This window comes from Amphiprion ocellaris, chromosome 19 (assembly GCF_022539595.1).
Source record: "Amphiprion ocellaris isolate individual 3 ecotype Okinawa chromosome 19, ASM2253959v1, whole genome shotgun sequence".
Classification (NCBI taxonomy): Eukaryota; Metazoa; Chordata; class Actinopteri; family Pomacentridae; genus Amphiprion; species Amphiprion ocellaris.
The window spans coordinates 22,835,327-22,855,433 of NC_072784.1; the positions used below are offsets into that span (position 1 = coordinate 22,835,327).

At 39.7% G+C, this 20,107-nt stretch overlaps 3 protein-coding genes across 5 annotated transcripts; all 3 read right to left on the reverse strand.

Annotated features, from left to right (window-relative positions):
* Positions 1 to 1,417: 1,417 nt before the first annotated feature.
* On the reverse strand, positions 1,418 to 4,749 carry lgals3bp.1 (galectin 3 binding protein, tandem duplicate 1). Its single transcript, XM_023264332.3, has 6 exons — positions 4,515 to 4,749; positions 4,076 to 4,192; positions 3,609 to 3,812; positions 3,324 to 3,458; positions 2,890 to 3,181; positions 1,418 to 2,740 (listed from the first exon to the last, which is right to left on the reverse strand). Exons 2-6 carry the CDS (start codon positions 4,158 to 4,160, stop codon positions 1,660 to 1,662), a joined length of 1,797 nt encoding a protein of 598 aa, XP_023120100.2. The 5' UTR covers positions 4,161 to 4,192; positions 4,515 to 4,749; the 3' UTR covers positions 1,418 to 1,659.
* Positions 4,750 to 4,882: 133 nt separating this feature from the next.
* cant1a (calcium activated nucleotidase 1a) lies at positions 4,883 to 11,376 on the reverse strand. 3 transcript variants are annotated; one of them, XM_023286715.3, is made up of 4 exons: positions 11,226 to 11,376; positions 6,046 to 6,714; positions 5,752 to 5,955; positions 4,883 to 5,661 (listed from the first exon to the last, which is right to left on the reverse strand). In XM_023286715.3, exons 2-4 carry the CDS (start codon positions 6,689 to 6,691, stop codon positions 5,291 to 5,293), a joined length of 1,221 nt encoding a protein of 406 aa, XP_023142483.1. In that variant the 5' UTR covers positions 6,692 to 6,714; positions 11,226 to 11,376; the 3' UTR covers positions 4,883 to 5,290. The 3 variants fall into 3 exon arrangements, with proteins under 3 accessions (XP_023142483.1, XP_023142480.1, XP_023142482.1); XM_023286712.3 differs by lacking the exon at positions 11,226 to 11,376 and adding an exon at positions 8,539 to 8,697; XM_023286714.3 differs by lacking the exon at positions 11,226 to 11,376 and adding an exon at positions 7,166 to 7,532.
* Positions 11,377 to 13,086: 1,710 nt separating this feature from the next.
* On the reverse strand, positions 13,087 to 16,609 carry syngr2a (synaptogyrin 2a). The gene is made up of 4 exons (XM_023286716.3): positions 16,416 to 16,609; positions 14,751 to 14,988; positions 14,493 to 14,626; positions 13,087 to 14,374 (listed from the first exon to the last, which is right to left on the reverse strand). The coding sequence occupies exons 1-4, from the start codon at positions 16,512 to 16,514 to the stop codon at positions 14,174 to 14,176; spliced, it is 672 nt and encodes a 223-aa protein (XP_023142484.1). The 5' UTR covers positions 16,515 to 16,609; the 3' UTR covers positions 13,087 to 14,173.
* Between the last annotated feature and the right edge of the window lie 3,498 nt (positions 16,610 to 20,107).

The following is a 20,107-nucleotide window of genomic DNA, read 5'->3' on the forward strand; positions in this document are numbered from 1 at the left end:
ATCTTATCTGATGATGCAGAATCAAGTCACCATGCTTGAAGTTTGTTATATTTATGCAGTTGAAGAGAAGTGCTATGAAAAACAAGACTATTTCACACACAAAAAATTAACTAAGACAAATTAAATTTTATTACTTTATCTTCCATTGAGTGGTTATTTCTATATATCTGAAAATATTTATTCACCTTCTAGTGGGGATTTAGATAAGAAGACCAATATAGGTCTCATGTTCCAGTTGCCTATTATTATACAAGTTTACAGCACGTTACTTAAGCAAAAGTATGTAACGATCGATCTAGAAAGTGTGCTTGAAGTATTAAAAGCAGAGAAATGCCTCAACTGAAAAATCACACCAATAAAACCATCTTCCTAATACTGTATAGGCTTCCCATGGACACCAGGATCTTTTTGGGTGCCCTGTTGTGTCTGCACCAGGACGTTGCATGTGGATCCTTTGGGTCATGTGGTTTAGGTGGTGCTAGATTTGAACTATTTTGCACGTTTTTATTTTTAATATGACATTCACTGGGGGGCTGCACAGTGCTTGGTGGTTTGCACTTTTGCCTTGCAGCTAGAAGATCCCTGGTTTGCGTCCTGACCTTCCCAGAATCTTTCTGCATGGAGTTTGCATGTTCTCCCTGTGCACGGGTGGGTTTTCTCCAGATACTTCAGCTTCCTCCCACAGTCCAAATCATGCTGAGGTTAATTGGTGATTTTAAATTGCCCGTAGGTGTGAATGTGAGTGTGCTTGTTTGTCTCTATTTGTAGCCCTATGATAGACTGGTGACCTGTCCAGGGTGTCCCCTGCCTTTACCCTAAGTCAGCTGGGATAGACTCCAGCATCCCCGTGACCCTAATGAGGATCAAATGATGTATAGATAATGGATGAATGGACGTTTATTGGAAAAGTAATTGAAGTTAATGTTAGATAAATGGGCTATGAGTAGAAAGGCACGACAAGAAAAGACTCAACTAAAGTTCCTCAAATGTGTACATGTGTACATTAACTGAGTAAATTTATTTTACATTCTACAGCTGACTAAGTATAAAGACTGGAAACAGGGAAAATCTGAAATGATTTGTCATTTGTTTCATTTTTTCAACTGGCAGATATTATTTTGAGCAGCAAGGTTCATGTCTGAGTACGCAGATTTATTATTTTGACCAGAACCCATCTAAAAGCTTTGGAGAAAACACACTATTTATTATCAGTGTGACCCTCCTTGAACTGAAAGGTTCATTATGTCTAAGAGGGTGAAGCTACGAATCAATCTGGTGATTAATCAAACTTGACCCCTATTAAACTTGTTGTTTCCTGTCTGTCATATCTGGATAAACTCCAAATTTATATTAAAATGTATATATTACTGTGAGGGATAAAATGGATCTTTAAAGAACTGTACCAACACACAGAGGCAACAATCCAGAAATCACTTTATTAAAAAAAAAAAAAAAAAAAAAATGCAGGTAAGGATATTGATTTTCATGAAAACACCGGTTAATTGAGGTTTTCTAAATTTGTGGTGATATATTTGTACATAATCATTAAAAAATCATTCACATTGACTAGAGAACTAAGAATTGATTGGAATTTAATGAATAATGAGACAAGCTGATCATCTGTATGTGACAAGAAACTATTCTGGCCCTGATGTTGGCTCAGACATACTCTGGTCTCACCACAAATCGGTAGGTATACTTGTCATCAGGACAGGGATAGGAAGGGACCTGGGTACCATTTGTAGTGATAGGAGCCATGTAGCTTTTGAAGCCCTGAACCTGACAGATGTACTGGCCTTTACACATCACCAGGAGCTGGTTACGAAACAGGATGTTTCTGTCTAGGTTGACTCGATTTTCGGGGACCAGCCTTGCCATAGGAACCGACTCGCACCTTAGACCGTAGTTTGAACAGTCATACTGACTCTGGAGGATGTATGCCCTCCAGTCTATTATCTTGTCCTTAAAAAGCAGGCTGTTGTGAGCAGGTGTTCTGAAGAACTTGTTACTGCTTTGACCATATGTATAGCTTTGGCGATAGTCATAGCCATGTTGGTACCTGTTGTTGTATCGGATAGGTTGCAGAAACTGTTCTTTTGTGTTTGAAAGGTCAATAGCAGCACTCCAAGGCTCAGCAGTGTAGATCCTGGGCTGATATTCATCATTTTGCTTGTTGTACTTTGGGTCGGTCAGATTACCGAAGAGCAGAACATTAAACTGAAAGGCTTTCAATATGTTCTCAAGATACAAATTATTATGAGCGTTGTAGAGAAGGGAGCTAGACTCCACCTCAAACAGTTTCTCAGCAGGGATCATAGGGAAACGAATGTGACTCAACAGGTCAAACTGGGTTTTCAGACTGGTGGAGTTGCCCATTTCTGAGATCCATCTTTCCACACTCTGAAGCACAAAATACTCATCTGGCACAACTACATCTGAGCGGGTTAGAAGAGCTCCAAGAAGCTCCGCAGAGATGCCAGTCCACGCTGGAGACATGGTAAAGTTTTCAAAGTTCCAGGCCAGGTACCGGACACAGTTTTCCTCAAGGATTAAGTCCTCAGTGTCCAGTGCATATTTGTAAAGGGACACCTGTTTTTGGAAGGTGCTGTCATCTGGGAGGATTTTAGAAAACAGCCGGCCTATGTCTTCCTTTAGCTGCTTTATTCCAAAATTTGAAGCCATTTGGTGGAGGCACAGTGCAGAAGAGAAGCTCACATCCATCTTACGGGTGTAAAGGTACCTATTAAAAACCAGATTGTGGAATTATTAATAGATTTTTTTTTTAAATTGTTTGCGATTGCCTTTTCTTTCTATTGACATGCTCCCATATCATGATATGCATAAAGTACTGTTAAAGTAGCAAAACAAGTCAAAATAGTGTCAGTGTACCTGATAAAGGAGGTAAAATGGGGTTGGCAGGACAGGCTGATGTTGACTGTGATGTTATCAATCCCCACTGAAGCTTTGAAGAGTGGGAAATTTGAGAGAATCACTTTGTGAGCACAGATTGTTGTCTCAACCATCTGCAGGGTCCCATCATGCAGTTTGTTTCCAGTTGGACTCCGGACAATGATCCGGAAGTCACAGCCATTCCCACTGTCAAAGATTTGGCCGAGGTCATCAGACAGACTGATACTGTGGTCCAGTGAATGTGTGAAACTACTGATGGCAGTATCAATACCTGGAATGACAATATCATCGGAATGAAAACAAAAAAAAAAAAATTATGACGAATGAGCAGTGATCGAGCAGTGATCAAGCAGGATCTACTTTGGCTGTATTAGACGCCATAATGTGTTCTCCAAGGGAGTTTCGATACCTACTTCCAGTTTCACAAACAACTCCAACATCCTCTTTGTGAGAGCAGTCAGTTTCTCCCCAGTTTTTAAACACACAAGTAGCCAGCTGCTTCTCAGTGCCTTTGCAGTTGATGTCATCCAGCCAAATAGGTCCAGGTGCTATGATGTAAAAGATAAAAGAACACATTCAACAGGGTTCATACTTCTGAATTCACATTGTGGGTATGCTAAAGTTTAAATCACAACTCCTCACTGATTTACAATCATTGCACTGCCCTCTGGTGGGGCATCAATGAAAGTAAAGTGCACCTTGTCCGTAGTCCCTCCCAATGATGACAGATTTGGCTCCAGGGAAGTTTAACTGACGACACACCACCTGGGCTTCAGTCATGTCCCAGTTGTCATCACAAACTGTTCCCCATTTCCCATCATGATAGACCTCCACACGACCCTCGGAAATGTTCTGAGAGCCAAACAGCCTCACGTCACCTTCCTGCGGCTCTAGGTTTTGTTCTGCATGCACACAGGTGATATTAACCAAGAACATGGCAACAGAGATGTTATACAAGCTCATACTGTGATCTGCAGTTCATTCTGTACTAAATTATCATGTTCAGAACATATTTGTAAAAGTGCATGACAAAGGCACCAGCATACCAGGAGTCATATTTTCTCTATTATAACCCTAGTACTGTATAACTTCCATTAATCATGTATGTTCAAAACAGAAGTGTAAACATTTTTTACACAAATAAGAGGTGCTTTGGATGACTTACTGAATATGTCAAACTTGTACGCCCTTCCAGAGACATACAGAAGCAGCAGAACCAACAGAGTGCAGAGAGTTCGCTGTGTGTCCATTTCCAACCTTGTGTGGAGGACTGATGCAGACACTGACAAACAAAAAGAAGCAATGTAGGGAAAACATGTTCCGTCGTCTTCCTTTAACATTGTCAAAAACATGCTTTGAAGGATTTTAAGTGAAAGATTAAAGTGCTAGTTTCGTTTGTTGCCTTTTCCATTTAAAAGTATGCTGTTGTTTTTTGCTGTTTATATATCACAACATAAACCCACAACAGCTTTGCATGGATTTTAGTAGTCATTGTTGCACAACATTTCAAATCAGAACTGACTAAACAAAATCTGTACATTAAATATTAAAGGTCAACCTGTCTTCCTTTCCTAGATACTGAAGGTATACTGAAGCAACATTACCTTCTTTCCTCCGATGAAACAGTAATGTCCTCAATGCACGCTGTTATGGATTTGGAGCTATAAGTAATCCTTCAGTGGGGCATTGACTCTATAGCTGCACTCGCTTCTGCTTTCCCTAAGTTTCATCTAGCTGAAAAAATGAAACTCAATATGTTGTGCAACTGATTTGGGTCGAGTCCAAACTTGTTTGAGCACAATGTCTAAACTGCCTTTGTACTAGTAATGCACATGTAATTGAAACGGCAAGAATCAGTAAGTAGGAATCAATATTTACTCCATCAGCCCCCCAAAAACAGAGACACATATACACATATACACAGACAGACAGACAGATCTAAACACATGCCATGACTCAATTCAGCTTAACATGAGAGCAAAGAGATAAAAACCTTTATTCTTCGGAGAGTGTAAAGTATGTGCACGAAAATGCATTTTTTATGAAAGGAAATCACAGTCTGATAAATCAATCTTTTTTACATTCATTATAAGAAAGGCTACAGCACTGTTGAAACCCACATTTGGCCTGGGAAGGAGATGATTTACTGCAACACATGCTGGTATTGTTTGATCTGACTTGCACTTTCTTAAAACTCAAAAGAGGACTGTATTTTACAGTCTCACCCTTCAGTTTTTCTGTTTGTAATAAAGGCGAGTTGTGATTTCCAAAATCAATGAGGAAGCAGTGAGTTCAGTAAGTTCAACAGTGACTGAATTGTAAACAAACAAGAAACACAGTGCAGTGATTTCCAGAGTGAGTCTCTCTTTGTCAGAGCCCTCTAGACGAACTCCAGGCCCTCGTATTTCACATCCCCAATCTTGGTTTCGGGTAAAAGGATGCGTCCATCGAGTGTGAAGGCCATGATGTATGTCGCAATCTTTCCGGCGTCTTCCTCTGACTTGAGTGCCAGAATGATTTGGTCGTCTGTGTTAGGGACAAACTTGAAAGATGAGAAACCATGGGTGGGGTTAAGAGGACCCACCCGACTTACTATGATGTCTTTGAAATCTGGCGAGCAGCTGAGGACAAGGTTCGTAGCACGGCGCTCATCTGCTGTTTCCTCATAGCGCTCCTTGCTGGCACGGCGAGGGAGGAAGAACCAGCGCTGCAGGGTGTCGCTCCATGCTGCTGCCTCATGGATGAAATAGCCTGCAAAGATTCAGAGAAAGATGGTGAAGGAAAAAGGCATAGAGAGGGAAATGGAGACAGTTGCAAGAGAAGCCAGATCTGCCTTCTCACCTGGCGGCTCTATTCCTGCAGCAGACTTCAGAGCTTTGTATTTTGGAACCCAGTTCTCATGTTGTACATCCCCTCTGAAGCCCACTACTTTCACCCACTCCGGGTTGTTGTTGACAAACTCGCCTTCAGTAGTGGTCCACTCTTTCCCCAGACCACCGACATACAAGTGCTCATCCTTCACTGCCAACCACTCAGCTTTAAACCCTACCAGAAGAAAACACATCAAGACTTAAGGAAATGTGCAAATGCAACAATGTAAAATAACTAAATTGCTGACACCAGGGCAACACTAACCTTTGGCAACACTGCCATCACCATCCGTCAAGATAACCCAGGGTACAGCCTGGTCTTTGTCGATATGATAGACTATACCAGTTCTATCATCGACGCTGTAGAGCTTTCCGTTGAACACCACCAACTCAGACAGCTCCATACCCCTGCCTTTCTCTGACAAGTGGCTTTCCAGCACCACTCTGTCCGTGTCCCATTCAACAGCCACCTTGTCACCACTCTGCGACACCAGCAGGTATCCCCGCCGCATGTAGCTGAACCACGTCAGCTTCTGGTCACTACGAGAGCTCGTGTCCAGGTCAGCAATGACCGCAATGCGGTAGCGCGTGCCCTGTGCCGTGCGCTCAGGTGGACTGAGAGGGTAGGTGTCATTGTATCGGGAGTCTGACCACTGGGTGTCTCCATGGCTGGGTCTCCAGCTGTGTGAGCCATAAGTGTGGTAGCGTAGGCCTGAGCCCAAGTGCATGACAAGCAGCAGGATCGTGGTCAAGGAGATGGCCACCACCACAATGGGCCTCCACTTCAGGCGGAAACGAGGGTCAGTGGTGTTGGCCATGGAAGCCAACATGGGGAGGCCTCCTACAGTGATGTGAAGTGGGTTCATAGACTCATTCTGTCCCAGTTGAGAGGAGCCTGGAGCAGCAGGCATGGAGGATGGAGGCCGGAGGTCACCTATGGAAAAACAGAGACAGATGGTCACATAAATAATGACAATTTAAAACCCCAACACTGGTCTGCAGGTATGTAAATTTTGTTGTCTATTGTCACAATGCAACAAGTGATAAAAAATTTTTTTTCAGCTGCAGACATGAAGCTGTTCTGCATGTATATTAAGAAGGGAATAGTTGTTACACCATTTTTGCCTTGTGAAAATATACCAACAATAAACCAAAGGGCTTGTTGGAAGTGTTCCTAAATCCTGGAACACACTTTTCTTAAATGAGAACTGAACATAAGCATGTGGCAGAAACATGGGCTTATCTTTCAGAAAATTATTCTCCACAATTACAACAGCAAACTATGCGTGACTGTAAGAAAATTTAACAGCAAACGGGTTCCTTTAAAACATTTCTATGAACTCATCTACAAATTGACAATACCAGTGTAAAAACTACTTACATACCCTCCATAAGTAGATTCTCTTCTCTCAAAGGAAAACCCTTAGTCCTGATGGCAGGTAGTATCAAGGCTGTATTGTAATTTAACTAGGAGTTGGCACAAGTTAGTGTGCAGGTTAGATATTACACGACCAGGATCAGGAAGAAGCCTGAATATCAAGTGGCTACCACTGTGTCTTGTCAACGTGGAGGCAGGGAGGAGCCCATTCAGAGACAATAAAGGGAGGGAAGCTATGAACAGGTAAATCAGGAAATACACAACCAATCAGTGGTTGTGGCACCTACCATTGTAACAGGAACAACCGTGACGTGTTAAACATTAACTCTGATCTGATAAGCGCATTAAAAGCAAATTAAATCTCAAAAATTTTGAGAATCAACTTATTAAGCAAAAAGATGAAATAAATAAAAAATCTAGCTTCTCTAATATGGACATATGCTGCATTTCTTGGTTTTATAGCTTTAATAATTGGATATGTTAATTGGATATGTTAATAATAATCAACTTATTAAGCAAAAAAAATGAAATAAATAAAAAATCTAGCTTCTCTAATATAGACATTTGCTGCATTTCTTGGCTTTATAGCTTTAATAATTGGATATGTTTGGATTTTGTTCAAACAAAGCTACACAGCTGAAGCAGGGTTGCAGCTACTTATTTAATTAATCTACAGTTTTGCCCATAAATTTTGTTTTCTTTGCATTACATTACATTGAACATATTTGAGGCTTTGGACAAAGCAAGACACATGAAGATACCACTTTGGGACATTTTCAGTGTTTTCTGATGTTTAATACATAAGACAATTATGAGGATTAATTTGGAATAATTATTAAAAATTAACTCTAATTCATTTAATTAAATACATTGCTATTGCAGTTCAGAAGCTCATGACCTTAGTGAATCAAGTTGTACACAGAAAGGAGTGAAACATTATATTATTTACTTAAAACACCCAGTAAACAAATGTAACCTTTCAGTTGAACATTCACCACAAAAGCCAAACACTGCAGAGGAGAAGTCTGTTGTGAAAGGGTCACCGCCGCGTTCTGTAGCGTAAAACGTGCGTGCAATCTTCTCTCAACCAAATTCCAGTAGAGTCTGGCTGCAAATGCTTCACACTCTGCCACCTAAATATGAGTGCATTTTTCTAAAAGGAGAGCAGGAGCTGAAAGACTCTTTCATGAGAGGGTTCTGAGCCAAACAGCAATCCATTTATGGCAGCAATATTAGGGCTTGCCCTCTGAGGCCAGTAGCTCCTCTCTGATTTACTTGAAATTAATCATATATTATTTATGAAACAGATTCACATTTTCCCCCACATCACTTTATTTAACTCAAGAGAAAAAAAAGAAAAGAACAACTGATCGGGCTTACCCCTCCGTCTCTTCCTGGCAGATTGCTGACCCTGCGCCATTTAATTCACCTCACTACACCTCCACAATCACTTCTGAGCTCCAAACTCTCTTTCTGCTCACCGATTACTGTGTTTGCAGTGCAACCGTGACTCGGGTTTGTTACAAAGCTTGTGAACTTTACCTACAGTTGGAGGATTATGATTCAGTCCAAAGGGCCAAAGCTAGTAGTTCATTAAGGTATCATTCGCTAAATCCATAAAAGTCCAGGTACCAGCAGCTTGGAAACCATTTATTACTTGCACAATAACTCTAGCAGCAATAAACAGTGAAAAGCCACAATCTGTGCAAGCTGAAGAGATATTAAGCTTTTGGTCAGTAGAATAACATGAATGAATGCATAACAGAGGCATTCCTGTGACGCAATCAGTGCAGTGAGCTGACTGAGGTCAGAGGTCATCCTGATGGAGAGTAGCTACACAGTGGAACAGAAAACTACAAGGAGGAGCGTTGGTTAACTGATAAATAAAACAGAATATTTTATTAATCTTTCACGGGAATTTACTTGTAACTAGTCTTCTAGTCTTTAGTTGAGAATGTTAAGAGCATGAGAAGTGAATCTGCAAGCAACTTCTGAGCTACTCATACTGGTTGTTAAAGGCTGCAAAATGAAAAATGAAGCTCACTTTTTATCTTGTCAGATTTCTAAAGCACCTAATAAGGTTTACTTCATCAGTATTCCTATTAGTAAGAACATGAATAACAGGAATAAGAAAAGGAATGAAAAGTAGCCACTGCTGCTGCCTGCTCTTTTCTGATCTTTGATTTGAACTTTTGCCACACTTCGATGATGATAGCAAGAACAAATTACATGCCGGTATCTTTATTAGTGCTCAATCCCCCTCATGCATGAATCATAGTTCAATAATACCCTTATTTTATGCAAGCTCTATGGTTGCGTGTATATACAGAAAAACAGAACCGCAAGGAAAAAATTTCATACTGTCATTATTTGTAAATACCCCTTCGACAAAACATTCACAGATTTCCCATTTTCAGATGAGCTCATGTCTTATTACGGGGAGCCAAGCGTGGGATAAGAGACAACATAACCATTGAACAATGAAACATTAGAAATTTGCCATTAGTTAGCAATTCTGGTAAATTTACGCTACTCTTAAAAAAGTCAAGCTTCAGTTCAACTGTGTAGCAAATTAAAAAAATCTGATTAGCAAATGAAATATCAAAAGTACAACTGTCACACGATGAGGGCAACATATGCATTTTCCTCCAGGTAGTTTTAATATCGCTAACAGCTTTACAGCCATATTTCACTTCCAGAGATCTTGCATCTTTGATTTGGTTAGTGTTCAATTCCCTGGATCAGCCAAAAACTCAAAGTCAGGCCTGATTATATCATAATCAAAATGTTCTCAGCTTTATCAGGATTATTCCATCTCAGATCATCAGGTGCATTTTACTTGAAAATAGTTGATTTGCTTGAAACTTGCAACTATGGATTTTCTTTTTAAAAGGTGTCTGTGAAATTTTAGACTCTCAAACACAGTCCAAGATGTAGATTTTTTTTATTCTATTGAAAATCAAGGCTATGTTTGAACCACAGAATCTCAGTGTGTGTGTGTGTGTGTGTGTGTGTGTGTGTGTGTGTGTGTGTGTGTGCGTACACCTATATATTGCATAATATTTAGACTGTGCTGTAACTTAAGGGTAAGGTGCTGTGATATGGATTTAGACCTAAGGTCGAAATTTCACAGTCCCGCAGCATGAGGAAAGCTCTAAATCTCTTTGCTCACCTTGATTGCATAGGTACGCCAAAGGTAATCATTACGGATTGATTTGCACTGGCTTTCTTGATCAATAAATTCCTTGGTGCATTAAATATGTTACAACATCTCATACTTCCAAAATGTGTTAGTAAAAACACAATGACATTCAAAAACAGCGGTTTTAGTGGTTAACAGGGTGATGTTGCTCAATGAGATGACAAAGTACAACGTAGAAAAGACGTCATTTACCTCCCTGACAATAGTTGTGCAATTCTGCATGAAGTCTGCATGTGCTGCTTGATTAGCCCCAAACAGACATAAAGTTGTACTCTTCTCTGAGCTACTGTGACCCCATAAAGGACAACATCTGGGGAGGTGGCCTTCAAAGGAAACACTTCAAGGACACAGAAAGAGTATGTGAGGCCCATAAATAGTTCACGAAGTGTTTTAAGGTGGATTCTAAATCTCCTGCATGTCAAGGACCCCCTGAACAGATGTGCATTACACTGTGGACTGGTTTCGTGTGGTTTCTTCCGGTGAGAAGAGCCTGTGTCATAATCTGATCCACAACTGTGATCATGTAGAAAGCTGCAGATCAGTTGGGATATCTCAGAAGCTCCAGGTTGACCTGGAACATTCACACTTTGTTATCTACAGGCCCTTAAGTGCTAAACCATGAAACCTCTGAGCTCCAGCAGCCAAAGCTAACACCTATTTTGTTAACTGTCTGCCAGAAGAGTCTATTTTGTTGAGGAATACAGCGATTAAAGGTCTCTGTGTCCTCACAAACACAACTCCTCTGCATGTGAGCGTTTAGCCCCTGGCCAGCCAGGAGCGCAGAGGTTAACACGGATGCCATCACTAATGGCTGCGCTCAGAAGCGCAACTGAAATGTTTCGGATCCACTTGGCTTCGTGCTCACCTCAGATGTGGGATGTTCTGCTCTCACTCCGCTGGCGGTAGGGGCTCAGATGTCATTATTACTGTGTCGCTTTCTTTCTCGGCTCCTTTTGCTCCTTTGGCGCTGTACAGACAGCCGTTCATTACTTCCTAGTGTGCTGATGACGACAGAATCGCGCAGTGGATGAGAGAAGAACGCTGCCTTCAGGTGCGGTGGGAAACAGGACAACCAGGAGAGGCTCGAGTGCAACATGAAAATCCGCGTATTTTTTTTTAAATGTACGAAAATCAATTCGTTTCTGTAAATTGAGAGAACCACAGTCAGTCTTGCATAGATTCAACTGTAAGATGGATTTTTTTGTCGAAAAAATTAACTTTTTAAAAAATAAGTCTCCCCGCGACCCTAGTGAGGATTAAGCGGTGTATAGATAATGGATGGATGGAAAATAAGTCTGAGAATTTCGAGCCAGTTAATTGCATTTGAGGTGCACAGCAAAGCTGAAAATTAATATTAGTAACCTATCAGTTCCACAAACAGAAATCAATAAAATGAAGTTTTCTTTTTGCGATTTTAAATCCTGTAAATGTTTGTATTTGTCAGATTTGATAAACCAGAAAAAAAGATGCCCCCTTAAAGAACATTGTCTATTTTCTTTTCAACTTTATATTTGATACCACTTACACAAATTATTATTTTTTTTTTTTTAAGTTTGATAAAATTTTAATTATTTACACTTGACAGGTCAAAGTTATGACTTTTCTTTACTATGACTGATATTCAAATTCATGATACCAACAGGGATGTTTAACCTACAGAAGCTAACAATTCTTACTAGCTAGCTAGTGACACAGCAAGCTAATATAGCTTAACTTAAAATAAGCTAGCAGCCATCTGGACAGATAATAATACATAGTTTATTATTGTAGAGTATTTACTGGCATGAACAATGGAAAACATACTTTAGAAAGACCATATTGAAAATACAGATCCCACAGTTGAAATTAAATGCAACAAAAGTGAATATGCCTGTGATCAGTGACACACAAGGCAGAAAACCTGTGATCATTTAAATAAAACTGAGCACGCCACTCATTTTTAATTAGTTTAGTAGCACGAACACGGCTTGGAAATGACCCAAGACCACTTGAACTGTCTCAGCTGTGGACGTATGGCCCCGGTCTTTCTGCTTGTCTGCATCATGGCTCCACATGGAAAAGAATTGCCTGATGGAAATCTGAGTTCCTGTGACAGCTCAGACTGTATAATATCAACTTCAATGGATCAATCTTTGCTGTTTGGAACAACACTGCAAGATTAAATTTTGCAGAAGAACATGAAAATAAGTCTGATGAACATTGGTAAGACATTCTTTCGTCACATGACACCAAGATAAATCTATTTGGCTTTGATTGGGAACAGCATGTTTTGGTGAATCTTGCCAGGACTAGCACAGTGAATTCATAATCTGGACAGTGAAGCATAGAGGAGTGAGTGGGGCTGCATGTGTACAAAAGATTTTGGGGAGATTACATTTATAGATGGCACCATGAATTGCTGTTTGCAGAATTTTGCAAAGCTTGGTGTACATTACACCAAATTGCATCTGCCAGTGATGGAAATGATTCCCTGAGTTTTAATTAACATGACAAGTAGTTTTCAAAAAGTCACAAAAATTGCAAAAAAACAACCCTATTTCAAAATTACACTCATTGAGATGTAATGCATTATAAAACAGATCAGATTGTCTCCACAGTTCATAAGTTCCTCATCATTCGTGACACAAGTATCACTACTCAAATGTTTAACAAAGGAGCACACATGGGAACTGCAGAGTCCAGCCTTTTCTTTAAAGGAGGATATAAATTATGGGCTGAGTCATAGCTTCAAAACCAGAAGTCTTTATTTGGCAAACTCTGTCTGATACAGGAAACTGTATAAGGCACTTTAATGGAGAATTATTGTAAAGCCATTGAAAAATAATGTGAAAATGTACAACAGCAGTGCAATAGGAAAAAGTGACAGAAAAAAGATATGGTTTGATTGTCATGTACCTGGATTTAACAGGATTAAGGAAGATAATAAATACACCATCAACTTACAACGTCACAGAACTCCTAAAGTTATGGCTGAAACTTTTGCTTGAGAGGATAATTTAAAAAGTATAGCTGAAGTCAAAAAAAGGCGATTGAATGGTTTGGCTACCTCAGAACAAAATACCTGTAAAAACCAGTAGATTTAAAACACAACTGCCAAAAAGAAATGATCTGTATTTTTCAGTGCACAAAAGACATTTTTTCAGTGGTTGATTTAAAAAGAAATTATAAAATGGAATTACAGTAGTTACAGAGGGAAAGTTTTCAATGTACCAACTGATGAAATAAAATTGGTTTGTTCTGTAGTCAAACAGTATGTTCTGAATTGTGTTAATAAATTAGCTGCTGCCCTAATATGTATGAATTTGAGAACAATGAAAAGATACTTGTATGTACTAAACAGTAACATATTAATTAAAAAGTCTCCATATTTTAAACAAAAACAGATTTGTCCAGGACAAACTAATTCTAACCTGTTTGTTAATTAGTGCTTTTGACAATATGAGCTCTCAAAGTGCACCTAAAATTAAAAAAAGAAATGGGGCACTAGAACAACTAGAGATGTTTTGGTACAAAGGCAACAATGGCTGGTTATTCAGTCTTTACTAAGATATTCACCCTCTGACCCAAAAACAGCAGTATTTTCAGACTTCACCTTGCTGTGTAGAACAACACAGCCAACATCCACCAAACAACTTACAGTGATGCAGCAAACCAAAAACATAGCAGTGCCACCCAAAAATATGCAAACACGTTCTGCAGGAAGTAAATGGGAGTGCAGAGAACAGTTTGAGTTGAAAATTAAACCATTGGCACACGTCTTTATTTAAAATGAAAACTTCCCTTGCTGGATTGATGCATTTGAATATCAGTCCTTCAATAAGCTGGAGGCTGGTATTCTCCTGGTTGCTCCTGGCTGTGGGAGAAAGGTGACTGCTGGTAGCCTGTGGGGCCACTGCTGGTGTACGGGCCGGCTGGGTATGGCATGTTTTGGTCGTTGGCTGGGTCTCTGTACTCCTGGTCAAAGTCATTCACTCCTTGGCGATACCTTCCATACGCAAAGTAGGACAAAAGAGCCTGTTGGGAGAAGTTTGAATGAGTAAGTCTTTTTTTTTTCTTTTCACAAATTTAAACCGGCTGAGGTGCACGTTAACATGTGAATTTGTTCAACACATGGATGTGATGAGAGGCTCACCCAGGAAATGATCGAGAAGAAGGAGAAAGCTATGACAGCCCGTCCAGCATCAGCCCTGGCAGCATCGAAGGCAGTTTTGGACCACTGGTTGGCCAGGACACAGAAGCAGATGAACCACAGGAAGGTCCAAACCGCTGTCACATGTTGAAAATAAAAATAAATAAATATTCAGGGATAGGATAAATAATAAAACAGCAGTAACATAAGGGAGGTCTTGGTTTGAGGCACAGTTTCTAGAATGAAATGAATGACTCTCACCTGAGAAGACCAAATCCCCTATAACAATGAATTTTCTCTCTTTGGCATTGCTGATCTGTGGAAAGTAGGCATCCAGAATAAGGAAAACAACACAAGCCAGGAAAGCCAGGACTCCAATTCCAACCGCGTAGCTGCACGCGCTGTCATTCTCGTTGAACATGCACTTAGCCTCTGCTTTTGTTGCTGGGTTAACGTAGCCTTCTGATGTGATGGTTGCAAACACCACAATGGAAAATAACTGCAAGGAAGGGACACACAGGGTTAATGCCAGGGGGACGTGGTGGATACTTCATAGTTTAAGTCAAGTAGCTGTGGGGCTGCATGATTCCTGTCACATGACTCACATTAAAAGAAAGCTTTCACCATAAATAAAAAAAGCACATGACAAATGTCAAGCCAGTTTAGAGATGTACAGCTGAGCAGATGATGCTGGGGAAGTTTCAATTCCTGATCGTTTTATAACAACTGCACAGAAAAGAGCTACATCCTCCTCCCTGAACCACTTTTCATACTAGACCAGAGCTGAAACAAATAGTTGAATGCCTGAGAGAAAATGCAGTTTGGTTATCAAATAATTGTCTATTTACCAAAACACATCTGTCAAATTTATTCCAGCTTCTCAAAATATGAAGAATTGCTTTTTAATTAATTAATTAATTTATTTATAACTGTGTTTATTGTAATTTTAGACTATTCAAATATTCTATATAAAGTTACTGAAGGTAGCATCATGGCCTCCCAGAACTTGTGATGTACGATATCACTGTTTTTGACATGTCATAGTTTAAATATAGTTGTAGAGCTACATTCCCATTTCACAAATGCTGGTGTCTCTAAAAGTTTTTTTTGCTCCAACTTCAAAATCTTGCTGATTGAATTTCTAACTTTTTTCCTCTTCACATACTGGAATCCTTTTTGTTTTTGTTGCTGTTCACAGACCTAAGTGAAAGTGTCAGTGCTGTCAAGGCTAACTGAGTTAAAAAAAACATTACTCAAATGAATAGAGAAAGGAAGCAGACAATTCAACACTTAGTAAAATGGCAACTTCATAAACTATTTCAACTTCGCTGCTCGTCTGTTTTGTCTAATGTTGTGTGGATTGGATTGTAAAGCACCGTGTAAGTGTTTTTGGAGCATGTGATGCAAATTATCACATGATTAAGCTTTCTTGCTACTAATTTACCCTGCGCATTTACAGCCAGTTTGATAGACAAGTAGAGCTCAACAGATGACGCTGGGAAAGTTTCAATTCCTGATACACACGAGCAATATAAACACTTCAGGAAAAGAAGTGAAAACTTCTGTGCGTTTGAACTATTTTAATCGTCGTTTGTAAACCTTGAAAACATTCAAATACTACATTAAAACTACAAAAACTGTACATCATCAGGTGGCAGTTAGTGCGGTGACACAGCAATGGACGCGCTAGCAACCATTAGCTAACATCAACTAGTGCTACATAAATAGTGCATTTAGACTTTATTTAAGGTTAATTTAAAGTTTCAACATAACACCCAGTTTGTGTCCCGTGTTGAAAGCACATGAAGCTAACATGCCATGTCATTAACTTGTTTGTGTGGCCCCTGGCAGCGCACATCTGTTAACATAAACTCTGTGATGTGACAGTTGGCTAACTGATGCTAACTTTTCCGTGGAGTCACTCACCCAACTCAGGCAGCGCAAAATAGTCTGAGGCTGTTTTACAAAGTTCCCTAAATCAAAGGCTCCGCCAGCCAAAGAGGCCCCGTAAGCACTGCTCTGCATTTTCCCCTGAAAAATGTCTGTCAGACAGTTTAAAGACGAGTGGAAAACTCTTCCTGACACAGTTGGGGCAGTTTCACTTTGAAGAACAGCTTCCTGAAAACTTTTCAAAGACCGCCCCCGTGTCGATGCGTTCAAAGGCTCCTCGGAAACGGCGGAGATACTACGGCAAATAAAATAGTCACAACGGTAGTGTTTTAACAGGAGGTATTCTGTTTTGCTGGCTTCATTAATCCGTTAAAGTGATGATATTCAGTCCTTCAGACTATTCAGATTAATGCTCCTAACGGCTTTATGCGGGGACACCAACCACAGTGCTCAAGATGGTTTTGTTTTGTTTTTAGAGCCAGTTTGGCCTACAGTCACCAGTAAGCATAACAAACTATGCTGCAATTTCACATCACATTATCCATCTATCCATTATCTACGGTATACACCGCTTAATCTCCATTAGGGTCGCAGGGGAGCTGGAGTTTATACCAGTTGAGTTAGGGTGAAGGCAGTGGACAGGTCACCAGTCTGTCACAGGGCTACATATAGAGACAAACAATCACACTCACAGTCACACCTACGGACAATTTCGAGTCGCCAATTAACCTGAGCATGTTTTTGGACTGTGGAATCAGCTGGAGAACCCAGGCCGGGAGACGAACTGGGAATCTTCTTGCTGCAAGGCAAGAGTGCTAACCACCAAGCCACTGTGCAGCCCACACCACCATTCTAAATAGACAAAATAATTTAAAAATGAAATGAACTCACAGTTTAAAATGACAACGCTAGCAGAGACAAATTAGCTTTTCAATCTGTTGGTCTATATAGACTGTATGTGCGACCAGATGAGAGCAACTTGTGTACAAGGGATGTACTGTTGTCAGCCGGTGTTCAAGATTAACTGGTGTTCCGATTAACTGGTGATATTCAGTGAGCGAAGCAGCTGTTGCAACGACAATACATAGCATAGGTGACTGTACCAATGCCTGTTCAAAACACACAGACGTCAATAAACTGTTCCGAAATGTTCTTGTTGTCAGCTTTAGCATTGTCGTTATTGCTCTGTTTGGACTCAGGGCTGTTCAGTCTACCAGTAAAATACTCGGTTTAATGAGGACTTCCACCAAACTGAGTGGAAATATCACTTCGCTGCGGTAGAGTGACGATCTCCACCAGATTAACTTGTGAGTCTGTGGCTTCAGTCTGAGGGTCAGACAGAAACAGCAAGAGAATTATTACTACCGTTTTCAAAGATTATTGCGATTAACCAGTTGGATCTGAGTTGTTCTACTTTTAAACACATTTTAAGTAAAACAGTGACATTCTATAAACCATCTGACCACATTCTAACCAGAGATTTCTCATTCCTGCCTTCAGAACGTCGATATGCTTCATCTAATTTTTCCCCGTTATTCAGGATTTATTTACTTATTATATATATATACACACAGACACACACACGTCCTGTGGGGTATCCACCCACAGATGGAGACTACCAATAGCTGTGAATAAATGTTTCTCTCTTTTTTAGTTACTATTTTGTCCTTTTATTGGCTTTAGTTGACAGGTTAATAGAGAGACAGACAGAAAAGTAGGAAGAAACCCTATAAGCAAAAAGCCGTGACCTGGAGTTAAACTCAGGCCGCCGCGTCGGGTTCACGTTCCTGTTTATAGATCACCCGCTCTGCCAGCTGAGCTATCAGAGAACCCCAGTACATGTGTTTTACCTAGAGGAATAGCTGTCTTTTCTCAATGACATGTCAGTTTAGAGTAGAATGACACAACAAAATTCTGCTGCTAGTTTGAACATGAATGTCCTGTGAATTTTGCAAAATTGCGCCATTTCAAATCCAATACGTTAAATACTGTTGGACTGTTTTGGTAGAATTTTGACGTTTGTGTATTTAAATAAGACAGTGTAGCTACAATGTGATCTAAACCTGCCAATACTGTATCAATATATTGATATTGTAAAGCAACACTTCGGCATTCTGTTATCACACGGTTTAGTGAACTTCTTGTTAAATAACGTGCACACCGTGTCCTGGTCTCCTGTCTGCTGCTTTAACAGGTTTTAACAGTAAACGGTGATCGCAGCTCCACTGGTCCTTTTTTTTCATGTAGCCCGACAGCGCATGATTGTTAAAATGAGAACGTCTCTTATTTCCAGTTATTTTTTCAAGACTGGAATTTATAGAACAGCACAAATCTCATTTTACAGACGAACTTGTCCCATTGTTTATTTCCTGGTGAGTGGGTAAGGGGTCCTGAAAAGCCACGCCTACGAAACATCTGTCTCAGAAACGCTGGTATCACCAATTGATCGGAACACCAGTTAATCTTGAACACTGGACCGATTGGACCTATTTTTAAGGTCAGTCTCTGTATAGTACAGAGACATGTTTAAGGTCAGTCCTTGTACACTTCCACAGTTCCCTCCAACCTCTTCTTGATTTCAAGAAAGTGGCCCAAACCAGCAGATAAAGGAGAGTTAAAACAGATTTACACAAAACCTCCTTAGTGTTGGAGTCAAAGATAGTAAGCTGCGGTGTGCACACAATATTTGCCATGCATAATAATGCAATAGTAGATGGGATCTTAAGTGACAACAGCTTGTCAAAGTGTCCAAACAACTACCAGCCCTGATTATTTCTGTTTTCTTCAACAGTGAAGCTGAAAGCTCAGGAATCAACCTGAGGAAGACCACGATGCAGCAAAATATTTACCTGCAGCTGATAACCCGACTGTCCGAGGAGAAAAAATATACAATGTGAACTGCAGCTAGATTTTATAATTATGACTGATTATTGTAATTACTACTGTTGCTTCATGATCCATATAGATCTGTATATGGATCTGTGCCTAACTGATGCTGTAAGCATTTAATATCCTAAGAGGAAATAGTCCTAAACAACTGTAAGCAACAAACTTTAGCTCCTCTTAACATCGTTATTTTTTGGAAAAGAACAAAATATAGATTGCATTTGTTCTTGCTAAGTCCCATTAATTTAAGCTGTCCACTGTCTGTTTTTACTACAGTAAAATTTTATTATTATAGATATTTTAATTTGTAGCTTAACAAATTTGAAATTGTACTGCAAATTGACATTTTTCCCACACAAACTGTGTACAAAGCACTCTCTGTAATGTTTTTGAATGAATATTGGTGCTGAAAAGTGGAAAATGTCCTCCCTAAATCATTTCCCACACCTCGAATTATTGTTGCTTGCACATGAGTTATTGTGACAGTTCAGTTAAGACTTGTGTCATGTTGAAAGTGGTGTTTCTAGAAATGCTACTCCATTAGACCTGGGTTGTGCTTAAGTGTCCTGTGTTTTTACAGTATTCTCTTTCACCCCAGTAAAACTTGTTATTTACTTATAATGGAACTTTACATTTGTAATTTTGCTGCTGTTGTTCTGTAATTTCACCATACTTTGGCATTTGGCATATCCTGCTTTAGCTTACTCAGCCAAAGCACTTTGTTTTTAATAATGCTATTATTATTATTATTTGCTAAAGTAAAAAAAAACAAAACAATAATTATAAAATAAACAAAAAATAATACACATAAAAAATAAAGATGAAGCTTGCTTATAAGGAGT